The sequence below is a fragment of the Taudactylus pleione genome, unplaced genomic scaffold (assembly GCF_031769625.1).
Source record: "Taudactylus pleione unplaced genomic scaffold, aTauple2 ptg000967l, whole genome shotgun sequence".
NCBI classification, from domain to species: domain Eukaryota; kingdom Metazoa; phylum Chordata; class Amphibia; order Anura; family Myobatrachidae; genus Taudactylus; species Taudactylus pleione.
In genome coordinates this window covers 606,002-624,676 of record NW_028285368.1, presented here as the reverse complement: position 1 = coordinate 624,676, position 18,675 = coordinate 606,002, and the positions used below count along the sequence as shown (strand labels likewise).

Here is an 18,675-nt window from a genome sequence, read left to right as displayed (position 1 = left end):
GTAGTGAAGCCAGTGGCTGCCCCCCATCATGAGATATTTGGAAACCACCCATCTGGGCAGAGGTGGTTTAAGAGAAGAGAGGGCCCATGTGCAGACTCCGTGCAGGGCCCCGTCCTCTCTGACAGTGCAGTAAACTGGCTTTGTGCCACGGTCTACTACACATGCGTAGGTCTCCAGGAACATGGCATCCATGAGGTAAGTATAATAATGGGTGCGGGTTGTGCAATGTGGGCCCCCCTTGACACCACACACCCTGCACCCATTATAAATATGCGAACGTCTCTGGGATTAAGACAGACTTACTGATTTCCAGACTGTCCAGAGGAATCCTGGATGGCTGGTAACCCTAAATTTGTACATGCCAAAAAATTTTTTTACTTTTTATATACTGTATTCAACATTATTAATTATACATTTAGTCCATTCAGCACACTCGTCCCCCAACATAAGCAAAAAAATAGAACAGAGTCCCTGGCTGTGCTCCCCCAATCCACAGGCACAATGTCACTCACAAATAGCATAGGGTGCAGCCAAAACAAAGGTCTAATCCACTGTCCACTTTTGAAGGCCTCTATAGAGCTTTTTTCATAGGCCTAATATCCACTTTTTACTCATTGCTACTTAAACATGGCCAACCTGATAAAGAACTACATGAGTGTCATTGGGAAGTGGACATGGGGGAGAAGCTTGAACCAGAAATCTGATCTCAAATCAGGGAAGAGCTCGATATGCATCCATATTAAGGAGACCTCTTAGAAGTTCTTCTTTTGGTGGTATCTTGTCTCGCACCAGCTACATGCAATTTACCTGTCTTTCTCTGACCTTTGCTGGTGGAATTGCGACATGCAATGCACTCTGTCCTACATCTGGTGGAGTCCTTGACTTAATATTTGCTGTTACATAAGTATCCCTTTCCACCAATCTCTCTGTTCTGTTTGCATGTCCAATTCCCATTGTCCCCAAGTGTACTCAGAAACTCACAGACCAGATACTCACTGCATCTAGATGCATCATAGCCATTAACTGGATGCAACTAGACCTACCCTCAATTCCTGCTTTAATGAAAAAAATCTGGGCAATTATGTACATTTGAACATATCACCAGAACCTTTTTTCTGACGAGGGCTATTTTGATATATATAACATTATTCATGAGCCCGGTGGAGGCCACGCCCCCTCCGTGTGACGTCACACCGGGTCAGGGCCACAATCGCCGGTGATTACAGCAATGCCCGGAGCATCCTGAGGATGCTCCGGGGAACTGTAAGGGCAACGGTGTGACCATCTGAAGCGTCCTAAGGATGCTCCAGGTGGTGCATAGATTCTAGGCACCCTGTTAGCCAGATGAGGCTAGCAGAAAAAAGCTCAGAGGGCCAGACCAAATGATTCCAAGGGCCTTATACGCCCCCTGGACCTTAGGTTCCCAATCCCCGCTCTATGACCATCCAACTCAGTTTGCTCGTACTTGGAATGCTTGACTGACATTTTGAATCAAGTACCCTTCTGGTAGCTAAGTTATCCAGTATTTTTCTGTTTTGTTTATTGTGCAATTGGGAATCCTAATTCTCTTTTCCACTTTTCTTGATCCTACCCTGTACTAACATTCCCATTTCCTCCTCCCTATTCTTCGTCTGCTGAGCCTTTCTCTCTTTTGTCCAGTCAACAGTGAATATCATAATCAATTTTAGCAATTTTCACTTCTTGATATAGAGGTGATTTTATGTGATATGTTCTGAGGTTGTTTCACTACCATGTCTTTTGATTTATAACTATTCTACTATAATCCTTCTCATCTAAATATGTTGGATCCTTGTCTGGGGAACCATCATTAAGAGAAGCATATGGGGACCAGTCCACTTTAGGAATGAGCCAGACTTGACAATCCTGAACCAACCAGACCCCTTGGTCTCCCCCCCCAGGCCCCTGCAGTTTATCGATTTTGAGGCAACAGAGAGGACAATGTAGCTAAGCACCACCCATTCTTTAATAGATGCATGGATTAAATGAAACAAACAAATGGAAAAATGTTCTAATGTGGTAATGCAGCATTAAAATAATGCATTTTAAACATATATTTCTGTTCTAATTTGCTTTATGTCTTCACAGATGCCAGAAGTCCAACCTTAGACCCTGACACAATGCACCCTAAGTTAAGGATTTCAGAAGACCGCCTTACAGTACACTGTGCTTGGTTAGGGAAGTTTAACTCTAGTCACCCTCTGAGGTTTGATAAACTCCTGCAAATACTAAGCAGAGACTCGTACTATTCTGGTAGTCATTATTGGGAAGTAGATGTCCTCCAAGCAGGAAACGGGTGGTGGATTGGTGTCACTTATCCATCTATAGAAAGGAAAGGAGACTCTGAGTTAAGTCGCCTTGGTTGGACCAATGGATCATGGTGCATTAAAAGATATGATTTTGAGTACTGGGCATTCCACAAAGCAGAGAGGAAAGTGATTAGGCTTAACATACCTCCAGAAAAAGTTGGTGTATTTTTGGACTATGAATCTGGAGTCCTATCCTTCTTTGATGTCACATCCGGAATGAAGCACATGCACACTTTTCGCTGTAGATTTACTGAACCTCTGTATCCAGCTCTCCGGTTGTGGGATGGATCAATCACAATAAGTAGACTGACCTAACAATTCAAGCTCCTGTGGCTCACTGTAATGAAATATACTATAGAAGATCTGTACTAGCTGGTTCACATGTATATTGTGTGCTGTGCAGCAAATGGTACACCTTACAATTAATTTACATTTTTTAGATGAACATTATCAAGGCAGATAGTTAGATTAAATCTGCACTACCCACTGTCTACCTCACCAAATGCAGCTGTGTTTTTATCCAAGGGCTCCATTATTAGACAGTTGTGTGGGAGCCTGGAGGATAGTTTGGCACGGCAGACCAATAAGATAATTGCAGCTTTCTATTGGTCCTCTGGCTCACATCCGTCTCAGTGCCCATTTCAAAGTGGTGAATAAAAAATACTTACTGGTCTGGTGCTAGACAACAGAAATCAATGAGCCAAGAAACGGTTTCACCCACTAAGGGGAAATAGCGGGTATTTGAATACATCACTACTAACATACTTCTGCTTCAAAACGTTAAAGCAGCATCTGGCATTAATATGACACAATTTTTCCTGCAACTACAAGTGTGGGACGAGCAAGTATAATATAATAAGTCTCACTACATTCATTTTAAAGTGCTTCCAATAGCTGCATTGGTTAGCGGTCATCTCTTTATGGTCACCAAACCATCATCAGTGATGTGGGTGCGCACATGATATTTACTCATTATTGCAGTGTTTCTTCCAAAGACAACCACAATAACAATCTGATCTATCTGAAATGCTGGTAAATGTGATGTGAAGATGATCGTGTATGTCCAGTATAGGACTTTCTGACCATACGAACAGGACCCAGTGGTGGCAGAAAAGATCTGAGTGCTGGTCTCCAACTCCAATTAATAACCCTACAAACTATATGGGTGTAAAGCTGGCCACACACTAGACCAACTTACATCCAACCAGCCAACTTGTTGATTGGTTGGAATGAAAATCTGGTAAGGAATGGGAGTAAATGATGATCAGCAATTTGCTCCTAAATGCCAGAAAACAGATGAAAATGGTCGTCAGACAAGTTTGTTAAATGTTTGATCTAAACTATTTGTTCAAACAACAGTTTTGTTCCATTTTCCAGCGTTTGGGAGAAAATTGCTGACTGCATTCCTTACCAGATTTTCATTCCAACCAATCAACTAGTTGGCTGGTTGGACAGATAGGGCCTGATTCAGACCCACTCGCGAGCGGCTGTCCGCTCGCAAGTGGGTCGATGTTATGCACTGAGCATGCGCTCCGTCGTGCGCATGCGCCAGACGCGACGAGCGAAGGAAAGTCCTTCGCTCGTTGTGTCCGATCAAAGGGGGCGTGCTGTCAATGTTGATTGACAGCACGCCCCCTTTGGTGGGCGTGCCGGGGGCGTGCCTCCCTGACGGGGGCGTTCCCACGGGAACGCCTCCCGTCAGAAGCCGGCCCACTGACATCACTAGTGATGTCAGTGGGAGTGATTTTGGCTCTGATAGAGCCAAAATCACTCCGGAGCTTGCGGTTGAAAACCTCAACCGCAGGCTCCGGCTCGCAAATTCGATGGTCGCGATGGTCTCGACCATCGTGGCCATCACAAAGCACGCTCGTATAGCCTGTGGGTGGTGACCCACAGCTATACGAGCGTCCAGGAGGACGCTCCATGAAAATGGAGCCCGGCCCTCATTCAGAGCGTGCGCTCTGCTCAGAGCGTACGGCTCTGAATGAGGGCCATAATCTTTAGATGTGTGGCCAGCTTTAGTCTTTTTCAGACTTTTTCATTTTGCATATCCTTTCTCTCACTCTGAATGACAATATGGGACATTGTACAAGAGGAGCTGGGGAGATCATGATCTAGGGTTACATGCTTTTTCAATTGTATATACCTACAGACCCTGCTTGGCTGGAATGGGCTTATTTAAGAAAGTGTAAAGAGCAGTAAAATATTTCAACACTGTGCTCAAACTAGGTCCTCAAGGATCGCTAACAGTTCATGTATCCAGACCTCCTGTCAATCTTAGAATATGCACCAACTACGGGGTCTAGACAATTAGGAGTCTTGAGGACAGATATTGACAAACACTGTTGTAATACATCAACCAGTGATATTTCAGTTTTTAGCTGTTGAAACTAATGAAAACAGATATCTGATTGGTTGCCATGAGCTGCATACTGCTTACTTTCTTATAGAGTCTGTAGATTCCAGCCACCTTAACCTACTAAAACATTGCTTTTGCACTGGGTTATTATCTAAGCTGTACTTTAATTTTATAGATTTCTAAAAATAATGCTTAAACAGTTGAAAGTCACATTTATTTTATTATAGCTACTCAGTAGATAGATATTTCTATCTATTATACACAGATATGACCAAATTTATTTAACAATATTTGCAGGCATTCATAAACAATTACATAAATCTGTCATTTTATTATTACTGTTTTTGTGTTTCAGGAAATCGTATAAAAATTATACATTTTGACGAATTTAAATCATGCAAATGTTAACTAAAATTACATTTGTTTTTATCCTTTTGGTGTAGATTTTTTGCATTCTTTTATGGGCTTTGCCAGTGTCAGACTGGGGCATGAAGGGCCCACCAGGGAAATGCATTAGCAGGGGCTCGCTGAGGGGGCGTGGCCAGCCACTGAGTGGGTGTGGTCATCCACTTGAGTGTAGCCATTCAACTAAGAATACAGAATAATATTATGCAGTCTCAGATACGCAGACATAGCACTGTGTAAGATGCATTGGCGTCTGTGTACCACTGACCCACTGCACCACACAATATACAAAAGTGAAGATAAACACTCAGTCCAAACACTAGTTTAACTTACGATTGCTTATGCTTGGTACACACCTTCCGGCCGATCCGCCAACTTATCTAACGATTGGTAAGTGCATATATACTTACCAATCATCGCCTTACATCACACTTGGATGGGCATTTAAAAGTGCCCACTCAGTTGAAATATCAGTCAGCGTCACCGGCGGTCCCTGCAGCAAGTGTACGGGCAGCTGGCGGACCACCCGCACACACAGTCAGAAGTGCAGATGCACTGCAGATACTGCATATTGTCCGTTTGGTTGAACGGGCGATATATATCTGCCAGTGTGCACCCAGCTTTAGTCAAACTGATGAAAAGACATCACCACCATGACATTAGTTAGAGGCTATGGGGTGTGGGTTTCATCTATGTGGAGTTTGTAATATAACATAAATAAAAAACAATTCTAGTATTATACCCTTACAACATACAACTGGGATACAGCAGATTACTGTTAAAAATCAGTAACTAAACATTTTACTGCCCTAGGCGAGAGTCCACACCGGTGTCCCCACACACACAAATTTGGTAGTGGCGATAGTAGTGACCCTTGGCAGTGGTACAAGTTGCACTACTTAGTTTCAACTCTATTAGTATATAGTGCAATACTGTAGGTTACCTTTTACTTAGGGATAGATTTATTAGCAGGTGATAACATAATAAATGAAGGTTCGCCTGAATGTAACTAAAATTACATCTAGGCATAGAGGTTCCTATAGGAGCTTGTCCCTACAATGTGTTCCATTAAGGTGACAACACTTGCTACAATTGTTCTGTGGTTCTGGGATGTCTAGAATGTCTTGATTGGTAAATGGAACATGCGTAGAGGAACAGAGAGCACAAACTGTCACAGTAGGCTCATCTGTATAAGGACACAGAGATAGGAACTGCTGTCTGTAATACACTACATCCCCCAATACACATACCACTCATCGAATACATCACGCACCCACTGAAATATCTCTGACATATCTGATAGTGCAGTATATATTATATCTTATCCACTACTCACAGGCACCATCCATCACTCTATTGATACCCCTAAATCAATATACCCAAAATGTCGCTGTTTAGCACTACAAGTCGCATGAGAAATAATTGCTTTCCAGACTTATATTGTGGTTCCAAAGCACAAAACTTCTTATTGCAATGAAAAGAAAGTTACATGCTTTTATCTAACACAATTAGCGCAAAAGACAATTACATACAAAGGTACAGCCGATACATACGCTAGCGCTCTGGATCCAGATTTCCCAGCATCAAACGTGAAACCTCCGTCAATGAAAGAAAGAAAAAGATGACTGACTATAGGACCGAGAGCGCTAGTATATATATCTTTCAGAGAGTAGACAATACAATAGAAATGAGCTGGCATAATTCCATTGGTTCTTCTTCTTGGTTCTTCTGGTACGATGCAGTCATAGGTCAGTTTGTATAGTGATAGTTCAGCCCTCCAACAGCTCTGTGTGTATCTTTCTCGCCAAAGAACTGGTCTAAACTAGTATATGACACTACATATAGATTGTACATTCTAACCACTAGTTTCAAACAATTCATAACTTGCAGACGTATGATGCGATCTCCTTGCTGATAGAACTGGAGATCTGCAAATAAACAGTGATTCAGAATAGTACCAAACATGACTTGTCTACTATGTACTAAACCTTAGATATCAAATACATTCATTTCACAACATAATTGATTACGAATAAAACCTCTAATATTAAGCTTAATGCTTAGGAACCTTTTTATAAGAGATTGCACGTGTGAGAGTGAGATTATTGTGTAAAGTCGCTGGTATGCGCTGTGCGTCTATGTGTTTTATGCTTCTGTGCTTTGATGTACAGCGCAACTGTGCGTTTTGTATATTTTATATGTATTATTTAATGTGTGTATAGGTTATGGCAGGACTTTTAACAGTATGCAGGAACAAAGCAGTCGCACAACGCTAATAGTCTAATATAGCATCGTACTCAAAGGTTTTCGTGCTGACGACGCAAGATGGCGTCGTCAGGGGCAACAAAAGTTGGCGTCGACCCATATTAATTTAAGATTTGGTCTCAGGAAATCATCCGGCTTCGACAACCCTCTGAAATAGCCTTCACAAACCACTACCCCTCACACTATACCTCCCTCATTATACAAATATATTGGCCATTTTATGCGAATCTCTTACACATCAATCTGCGCAGAATATAATACCTCTTACCCACTACTACACACAAACACCATCCTGTTCACCAACTGAAATAGCCTTCAAGCACCACCACTAGGGAGGCCAATCCCGGGATCGAGATCGGCGGGATCCCGGGATTTTGGCCTAAAAATGGCCGGGATTGGTCTCCCTAGCCGCCAGTGATAAGGGAGGGAGCCCATCTCCCTCCCTAGTCACCGCTGCCCGGCAGTGGCGTAACTAGGGGGGGTCGAGCGGGGCACATGCCCTGGGCACCCTGGCAAGCCCAGCATAGGGGGCGCCGGCAGGGCATCATACCCGCACGCACACCCGCCCTTCCCCCTCCCGCCATCATTGTATCCCGACTAATAACGAGCAGGTCAGTGTGCTGTGCCTGCTAGCCTGCTGCTAATTGGGCTGCCTCTAGGGGGAGCTGCAGTGGAAGCGCGCAGCCCCTCACAGGCAGTCTTGTTGATGAGAGAGTGAGAGCTCTTCCTGTTCCCTGACCTGCCTGAAACGAGCTGTCGTTTTGGGTACCAGGAGAGGAGTGATTCTTCCTTCCCCAGCTCTCTCTGCTCACTGCAGGTGGGTAATGGGGGGGGGGGGGGTGTTGGTGTGTGTTATGTGTGTGTGGGGGGGAAGTTGGTGTGTGTTATGTGTGGGGGGGGGGGTTGAGGTTGGTGTGTGTTATGTGTGGGGAGAGGGCTGCTGGCTGCATTTGTGTGAAAGAGATATCTGTCTGTGTAGGCTGTCAGTGTGTGCATGTTTATATGTGTCAGTGTACTGTAAATGTCAGAGTGTGCATGTATATATGTGTCAGTGTACAGTATATGTCAGTGTGTGCATGTATATATGTGTCAGTGTGTGCATGTATATGTGTCAGTGTACTGTATATGTCAGTGTGTGCATGTATATGTGTCAGTGTACTGTATATGTCAGTGTACTGTATATGTCAGTGTGTGTATGTATATATGTGTCAGTGTACTGTATATGTCAGTGTGTGCATGTATATGTGTCAGTGTACTGTATATGTCAGTGTACTGTATATGTCAGTGTGTGTATGTATATATGTGTCAGTGTACTGTATATGTCAGTGTGTGCATGTATATGTGTCAGTGTACTGTATATGTCAGTGTGTGCATGTATATGTGTCAGTGTATTGTATATGTCAGTGTACTGTATATGTCAGTGTGTGCATGTTTATATGTGTCAGTGTACTGTAAATGTCAGAGTGTGCATGTATATGTGTCAGTGTACAGTATATGTCAGTGTGTGCATGTATATATGTGTCAGTGTGTGCATGTATATGTGTCAGTGTACTGTATATGTCAGTGTGTGCATGTATATGTGTCAGTGTACTGTATATGTCAGTGTACTGTATATGTCAGTGTGTGTATGTATATATGTGTCAGTGTACTGTATATGTCAGTGTGTGCATGTATATGTGTCAGTGTACTGTATATGTCAGTGTGTGCATGTATATGTGTCAGTGTATTGTATATGTCAGTGTACTGTAAATGTCAGAGTGTGCATGTATATATGTGTCAGTGTACTGTATATGTCAGTGTGTGCATGTATATATGTGTCAGTGTACAGTATATGTCAGTGTGTGCATGTATATATGTGTCAGTGTACAGTATATGTCAGTGTGTGCATGTATATATGTGTCAGTGTGTGCATGTATATGTGTCAGTGTACTGTATATGTCAGTGTGTGCATGTATATGTGTCAGTGTACTGTATATGTCAGTGTACTGTATATGTCAGTGTGTGTATGTATATATGTGTCAGTGTACTGTAAATGTCAGAGTGTGCATGTATATATGTGTCAGTGTACAGTATATGTCAGTGTGTGCATGTATATATGTGTCAGTGTACTGTATATGTCAGTGTGTGCATGTATATATGTGTCAGTGTACAGTATATGTCAGTGTGTGCATGTATATGTGTCAGTGTACTGTATATGTCAGTGTGTGCATGTATATGTGTCAGTGTACTGTATATGTCAGTGTACTGTATATGTCAGTGTGTGCATGTATATATGTGTCAGTGTACTGTATATGTCAGTGTGTGCATGTATATGTGTCAGTGTACTGTATATGTCAGTGTACTGTATATGTCAGTGTGTGCATGTATATATGTGTCAGTGTACTGTATTTGTGTCACTGTATATGTGTCAGTGTACTGTATTTGTGTCACTGTATATGTGTCAGTGTACTGTATATGTCAGTGTGTATGTGTCAGTGTACTGTATATGTGTGTATGGGCATGTATATATGTGTCAGTGTACTGTATATGTCAGTGTGTATGTGTCAGTGTGTGTATGTATACATGTGTCAGTGTACTGTACATGTCAGTGTGTGTATGAATATATGTGTCAGTGTACTGTATATGTCAGTGTGTGTATGTGTATATGTCAGAGTGTGTATGTATATGTGTCAGTGTACTGTATATGTCAGTGTGTGCATGTATATGTGTCAGTGTACTGTATATGTCAGTGTGTGCATGTATATATGTGTCAGTGTACTGTATATGTGTCAGTGTACTGTATATGTGTCAGTGTACTGTATATGTGTCAATGTGTCAGTGTACTGTATGTCAGTGTGTGTATGTATATATGTGTCAGTGTACTGTATATGTCAGTGTGTGTATGTATATGTGTCAGTGTACTGTATATGTGTCAGTGTACTGTATTTGTCAGTATGTGTATGTATATATGTGTCAGTGTACTATATATGTGTCACTGTATATGTGTCAGTGTACTGTATATGTCAGTGTGTGTATGTATATATGTGTCACTGTATATGTGTCAGTGTACTGTATATTTGTCACTGTATGTGTCAGTGTACTGTATATGTCAGTGTGTGTATGTATATATGTGTCACTGTATATGTGTCAGTGTACTGTATGTGTCAGTGTACTGTATTTGTGTCACTGTGTATGTGTCAGTGTACTGTATATGTCAGTGTGTATGTGTCAGTGTACTGTATATGTGTCAATGTGTCAGTGTACTGTATGTCATTGTGTGTATGTATATATGTGTCAGTATACTGTATATGTCAGTGTGTGTATGTATATGTGTCAGTGTACTGTATATGTCAGTGTGTGCATGTATATAGGTCAGTGTACTGTATATGTCAGTGTGTGTATGTATACATATGTCAGTGTACTGTATATGTCAGTGTGTGTATGAATATATGTGTCAGTGTACTGTATATATCAGTGTGTGTATGTGTATATGTCAGTGTGTATGTGTCAGTGTGTATATATATATATATATATATATATATATGTCAGTGCGTGTACTGTATATGTCAGTCTGTGTATGTGTATATATATATATATATATATATATATGTCAGTGTGTGTATATGTCTGTGTGTATATATATATATATATATATATATATATGTCAGTGTGTGTGTGTGTGTATCTGTGTCTGTGCTGAGAGACAATGCAGGGGAAGATGATGGTGTGACAGAGACGATGCAGGGGGGGAGCTGATAGCGTAACTGAAAGACGATGCAGGGGGGAGCTGATCGCCTGACTGAGAGACGATGCAGGGGGGAGCTGATCGCCGACTGAGAGACAATGCAGGGGGGGCGGTGATGGTGTGCTGGGAAACGACTAGATGGGGAGTTGTTGGTGTGCTAAGAATTGATGCAGGGGGGGCAGTGATGGTGTGCTGAGAGACGACGCAGGAGGAGGGGATGGTGTAGCTAAGAAGAGATGACACAGGGTGGGAGATGATGGTGTGGCTAAGAGAGAATGCAGTGAGATGATGGTGTGGCTGAGAGAAGCAGGGGAAGGAAGTTACACAGGGGGAACGAGTCTGGTTGATTACTTTTTTAACACACAAACAGGCATCTTCTGGACGATGTGACCTACATGAATAGTGAATACCGACTGAAGACGCCATCGTTCCAGGGAGGATACATTTCTTCAGAGGTTCCACATTGTGAGAAACTACCGCAAAGGTAAGGTGCATATGGAATGTGAAAAAAGGTGTGTATGGAGCGCTAGTGAAGATCAGGTGACCAAGGTGTGTAAATTGTATTTATTAAGACTCTTATAAAAAATTACAACGTGCGCACAGGATACAATAAATGATAAGTATCAAATCACAATAACAGAACAAACGTGGGTAAAGAGCATCTGAGAACACCTGGAGATGTAATACGGATAAATACAAGGTAGCAGAGACTCCGTCTTAAGAGAGGGACTTTCATAGCAGTTCTGTATTACATCTCCAGGTGTTCTCAGATGCTCTTTACCCACGTTTTTTTATTGTGATTTGATACTTATCATTTATTGTATCCTGTGTGCACGTTCTAATTTTTTATTAGAGTTTTAATAAATACAATTTACACATCGTGGTCACCTGATCTTGACTAGCGCTCCATACACACCTTTTTTCTTGTTTATCATATTAGCAGATGCAGATCCTGCTGTAGGAGCAGCCTGTCATAATCAGGATATACTATCTAGGTGATCAGCGCACTCAAATCTATCTAGCATATGGAATGTAAAGGAATGTGACAAAAAATGGGTGCCCCATTTTCAGTAGCCACGCCCCTTCTGGTAGGTAACCACGCCCATATTTTGCCGCGTGCCTTCGGCGTGCAAGATATATATAGCTGTGTAATGGGGGGGGCGCCAATCTGAAACTTGCCCTGGGCTCCGAAGACCCTAGTTACGCCACTGCTGCCCGGCTCCCAGTTCCCCACTCCCCTGGCTGTGTATCAAATGTATCAAATCAAATGTATCAAAGGCATGGAACCTCAGAACGGTATGGACAGAGGACCATGTGGCCGCCTTACAAAGCTGTTTAGCTGAGGCACCACGGTGAGCTGCCCACGAGGGACCCACAGAGCGAGTAGAATGAGCAGTAACAGTAGCCGGAACAGGAAAGCCTGCTTGCGTGTAAGCTTGTGAGATAGTCATGCGAAGCCATCTAGCCAATGTTTGTTGGCTAGCCATCCCTTTTTTGTGAAATCCATGGAGCACAAAGGAGCTAAGGCTGAAAGGAACAGGTACAGTCCACATATATGTTGAGGGCACGGACCACATCCAAGGAGGCCTCAACTGGTGAGAGGTCTGGTGATTGAAAGGCCGGGACTACAATTTCCTCATTAATGTGGAAACTAGTAACAACTTTTGGAAGGAACCCAGGGCGAGTCTGAAATACTGCCCTATCCTGGTGGAAAATTTGAAATGGGAAGCGACAGGAGAGCACCCCTAAATCTGACTGACGCTATAGCCAGAAGAAAAAGTCTTCGCTATTAACCACTTGAGTTCCACAGAATCCAGAGGTTCAAATGGCGGACCCTGAAGGGCACGAAGAACTACTGAGAAATCCCAAGGAGCCACTGGAGGGACAAAGGGAGGTTGAATGCGGAGGACACCTTGGAGGAAGGTGTGTATATCTGGTAGTGGAGCAAGCCTACGCTGAAACCTCAGGAGGGATGTCTCAAGAGCCACACTGTCAAAGACAGAAAACCCAGGTCCGGGTAAAGGCAAGGGCCTTGAGACAACAGGTCCGGTCTTTGAGGCAGCGGGAACGGAGTGTCGATGGAGACTCCAAAGATCTGAGTACCAATAATGTCTGGGCCAAGCTGGAGCCACCAGCAGGACAGTGCCTCCATCTTGTTTGAACTTCCGAAGAACTCGAGGAAAAAGGGGGACTGGAGGGAATAGGTATGCAAACTGGAAGGTCCACTTCGCTGTGCATCTACAAAGGTTGCCTCTTGTTCTGGACCCATACACTGGCAGTTTGTGATTGTGTCAGGAGGGCATGAGGTCCACCTCTGGGAGGCCCCATCTGTTCACTAGGAGTTGAAACACCTCTTGGTGAAGTGACCATTCCCCGGGATGCACATCGTGATGGCTGAGGAAGTCTGCTTCCCAATTGAGAACTCCCGTAATGAACACTGCAGAGATGGCCGGGAGGTAACCCTCGGCCCATGTCAGAATGCGTAACACTTCAGTCATTGCTGCCCGACTTCGAGTGCCTCCTTGATGGTTGATGTACAGTAAGCCACTGTTGTGGCATTGTCGGACTGAACCTGTACAGGATTTCCATGAAATGTGTTGGGCCAGTTTGAGGGCCCTGTAAACAGCTCAAAATTCCAATATGTTGATTGGCAGGGTTGATTCGACCATTGTCCAACGGCCCTGATAGGAGTGTGGACCGGTCACTGCTCCCCAGCCCCGGACTGGTGTCCGTTAGGATTACAGAGTCCGGGATCCAAAAGAGGCGACCCTTGGTTAGATGAGATGTCTGTAGCCACCAAGATAGAGACTGACGCACCTCTGGAGAGAGCACCATTGTCTAAGTTTTGATCCGATGGGTAACCCGTTCCACCTGGAGAGGATCAGCCTTTGCAAAGGCCTGGAATGGAACTGAGCCTACTCCACCATGTCAAAGGTAGACACCATGGATCCCAGAACCTGCATTGCTGAGTGGATCGACACTCGGCGACTGTGGAGACATCTTGTCTGATGTCAGAAAGATTCTCTGATCCTGAGAATCCAGCAGGGCTCCCAGATGAATCATTCTCTGAGAGATTCAGGGAGGACTTTTCCCAGTTGATTAACAATCCATGTTTATGCAGGAAAGCAATGGTTAGTTGCAGATGGTGGTGAAGCGCCTCTGGGGAACCTGCTAAGAGCAGGAGGTTGTTCAGATATGTTAGAAGTCGGACACCCTGACCACGCAGGTGGGCCACCATGATAGCCATAATTTTGGTAAACACCCGTGGAGCTGTGGATAGTCTAAAGGGCAGAGCCTGAAATTTGAAGTGTTGCTGTAGTATAGAAAACCAGAGATATCGCTGATGAGAGGGCACTATATGGTCTGATGGGCCCGACACTTAATACATAACCCATCTTGTATCAAATCCTCCTCACTTAAGCCTGCAGCACATAACTTGCATAATAGCAGAATGGGTGCAGATGTCCGTTTCGTTACCCTTGCCTTTACTAGACATAGCTGCAGAGTAATATAGAATAGCACACAATATGGCACCGGGTATAATGCAACCACTGTGTATGTAGGATACTAGTAGGAATGCAATATACTGGTCTTGTCTTATGCTTGGGTAAGCTGCAGGAGCACACAGCCCAAATATGGCACAGTGCAACGAACAACTATGTGACAAACTTCACAAATACTTAGTTCTATAGATGTGAGGCACAGGAAAAACCCTGAATACACCTGTATGTTAGGGCAAAGTCAGAAAAAAAGGGAAAGATATTATGCTGACAGTAGATGATAGATACAGACAGGCAGCGCAGGCATAAGTCATACAATGCAGAAATGACAGAACTGCAAACTGGCACTACAATCAACTACAGAGACTCAGTGTCTGGTAGTCTATAGCGCTACATACACTGACTCCAGGGAGAGGTATGTAGGGGGACCAGATCCTGCGTATCCCTTAGAGAGCTGGAGCTGTGGCTGTGCCTGGAGAAAATGGCCACTGGAGACCTCAGAGGGGCCGTGGTCGGAGGAGAGCAGGTCAGGGAAGCAAGACCTCAGAGGAATGGCGCCCTGAGCTGAGGGGCCGCTTTACTGGGGAAAGATGACCTCCCCATGCGGATTGTTTACCCACCGGGGCCACTGGATTCCCGTTCCATATGTACCCTGGTGGTTAGTGGATCACGATGGACAGGCCTGTGTCCACACTCAGTGCCTCCGGTCTGTCCAGAGACCGGAGGTATGACTGCCAATGCGTGGGTCACCGCTAGCGATGACCCACCTTACCTGTCCCCTTGCATCCGGGTTGCAGTCTCGGTCTGTCCGCAGGGCCGGCTAGCAAAGACCCCGGGAAACCCGCCAAAACTGGTGTTGCAGCACCCGGTGGGGTGACAAAGCGGCAACGCAGACATCCTGTGGACAGTCTGCTGCGTGCTTACAGGAAAATATATAATAAACAAATCATAAAAAGAAAAGCTATTTGGGCTGCCTAAGTAGCCAATTGCATAATGGTAACCCGACTCTGGCCGGACACCGACGAAACTGGGGTGCCTCTGGCTCAGGGGAGGAGTATAGGGGGATGGACTGGTGCATCCTGGGAGCTAAAGCTTTAACTGCGTGGTGCCCGGTGTCCTCATTCACCACCTACACCCCAAGGACTCGCTGTGGATCCTGAAGAAATACATATAGCGCACGTAGTGTACTGTAGCTCAAAATCTACAGCTAATAAAAACTTTCTGACGTCATTGATTTTTCTTGACCTCAAAATTAGTATAGTATGACTATTTTTTAGAAAGACTAAAATTAAAAATATTTATGTTACAGTGTAATATATTGAATACTATGACAAACCACTTTTAAATGTATATAAATAACTTGTGTTTTATAATGCAGTCTAATAATAAATGTAAATTATTTACATGTAAAGGTCAATTATTTAAAAAAGTAATATTGTTGTCATTCAAGGTTAAACTAGCCTACTAGAATTATATTTGGTGATGAACATTTACTAATGGTTCTTGTTTAAAGTGCACAAACACTTAATTCAGACCCATCTTAATGAAATGTAGCCATTACTTCACTAGAAAGTAGCATCGTCACTAATTTCCATTGGAAGATAACCAAATAGGCTGCTTAAGCAAAGAAAATTGCATGTGCAAGACTTTGTTGAATCAGCACATGATAATAGACAAGTATTTATTATGGGCGTTTATTCCCCTTCTTTCTTTAATCAAGGCTTGGAGTTTATATTTAATTGGTGTGGTCCACTATGCACATTTCCTGGAATATCTACAAAACTGAAAATGTAGGCTCAGATTGGTTCTATAACGTGAAGTGGAGGTGTACCTACTACCAGGACATGTTAGAAAAGGACGCAAGTTTAAACAAAGAAGGAAACAGTGCAGTTCATTAATGAGTCTCAATGTGTGCAGACTAGAACATGTATAGTGGCTATACTTACAGTGCATCTGGAAAGTATTCACAACGCTTCACTTTTTCCACATTTTATGTTACAGCCTTATTCCAAAATGTAAACAAATTTATTTTTGTCCTCAAAATTCTACACACAATACCCCAAAGTGTGTGAACAGCCTTTTCCCATTCCTTATGGATTTTAGGTAACATGGACTCGTTTTGAAAACTTTTTTTAATTACTTTTATGAAAAGGAGCCCTTCCTTTTTTTAGTGATTTTTGAATTATTTTTATTGGATATTGTATGTGCAATTGCTCCTAGTGATCTAACTTTACTATTGTGGATATCCCATTGTGTCCGGCATTATTTTGGAATAAAAGTCTTTTTGGATTTACTATCAACTTGGATTTATCTTTACTTAAACTCCACAATGAGGGAAGAAACTTTGGTGGTGACCTACTAGGAGCATACAAAACATACCTTGATAGACTTGAAAAGAACCATACGATCGTGAGTAGGGTACGTCCTTGATTTCTTGGATGCTATATACAAGTTTAAAGAAACCATTATATGTTGAAAGAACACCACACTTAGTGAGTGTGGTACGTCCTACCTATTGTGGGGATCACTATTATTTGCACCCATTATTTGTTGCTGATAAATCCTGGTAAAGATACCTTGATACACGGTGTATCACACTTAGACGTGTGAGTGATGGTATGCTGATTATTCCTCACAGGTGGGGAGAGGTGAGAAGGATACTTCTTAAAAAATAAACTGTATTACACATATGTATATTTGTTTCTTTTTTATGATCCCCTCACACTTGAGTTGAGAAGAGTGAAAAGAAGGACCTTTTATGAGACACGCATCATCCCTCAACCACCAGCAAAAAGGATGTATTGTTATGAAACCAGGCACCGCTCCAGGCCAATACCATGCCTACAGTGAAGCATGGTGGTGGCAGCACCATGCTGTGGGGATGTTTTTCAGCGGCAGTAACTGGGAGACTAGTCAGGATAGAGGGAAAGATGAATGCAGCAATGTACAGAGACATCCTGGATGAAAACCTGCTCCAGAGCGCTATTGACCTCAGACTGGGGCAACGGTTCATCTTTCAGCAGGACAACAACCCTAAGCACACAGCCAAGATATCAAAGGAGTGGCTTCAGGACAACTCTGTGAATGTCCTTGAGTGGCCCAGCCAGAGCCCAGACTTGAATCCAATTGAACATCTCTGGAGAGATCTGAAAATGGCTGTGCACCAACACTTCCCATCCAACCTGATGGAGCTTGAGAATTGCTGCAAAGAGGAATGGGCAAAACTGCTCAAAGATAGGTGTGCCAAGCTTGTGGCATCACATTCAAAAAAAGGACTTGAGGCTGCAATTGCTGCCAAAGGTGCGTCAATAAAGTATTGAGCAAAGGTTGTGAATACTGATGTACATGTGATTTTAGTTTTGTTTTTTTTTAATTATTAAATTTGCAAAAAAAAAAAAAAACTTTACACATTGTTATTATGGGGTATTGTGTGTAGAATTTTGAGGACAAAAATGAATTTATTCCATTTTGGAATAAGGCTGTAACATAACAAAATGTGGAGAAAAAGTGAAGCATGAATACTTTCCGGATGCACTGTATCAAAGTCAAAACTTGCACCATCTATACATTAATGTGGCATACACACTTTAGCATGGCACAATGGTCCCAAAAAAGAAGCAGCAAGGTTGCCTAAGCTTTTTATAGTTTCTACTTCTCACAAAAATATATAAACATTAATACAAATAAAGTCAGCAAGAAGAGCATATGAGAGTTAACCATTCTAAACCAATGAGATTTTGTCTAAGGGGAGGTGAAATAATGAAACCAGACCCCATGCATTGCAATTTCATTGTTCTGATGAGCCTTCCAATGTTCAAAGAAGCTAAAGCCCCACACACACACTGGACGATTTATTTAAACGATAACGACATCTTTGAATGGTTTATCGTTCAGTATTAATGCACGCTCCCTTGGGTCGTTAATGATATTCCCCAGTCATCTGTACATGCAGTCCAATTTGACGATATACTTAGCGATGCCATGTTGCATTCTCCCCCCCGCGCTCATAGTTACCGGCATCGGCAAGTGTACATGCACTTACTGATGCCGGCACCCCCACTGACAATATCGCTGGGTATGCACATCGCCCAGTGT

At 43.0% G+C, this 18,675-nt stretch overlaps 1 protein-coding gene across 1 annotated transcript in view; it reads left to right on the top strand.

The window, feature by feature from the left end:
• Positions 1 to 3,925, top strand: part of TRIM14 (tripartite motif containing 14) — a 64,941-nt gene extending 61,016 nt beyond the window's left edge. The window contains exon 6 of the mRNA XM_088460057.1: positions 2,107 to 3,925. Coding sequence (XP_088316183.1) covers positions 2,107 to 2,642 — 536 coding nt within the window. The 3' untranslated portion in view covers positions 2,643 to 3,925. The remainder of the gene's footprint in view (positions 1 to 2,106) is intronic.
• The last annotated feature ends 14,750 nt before the right edge of the window (positions 3,926 to 18,675 follow it).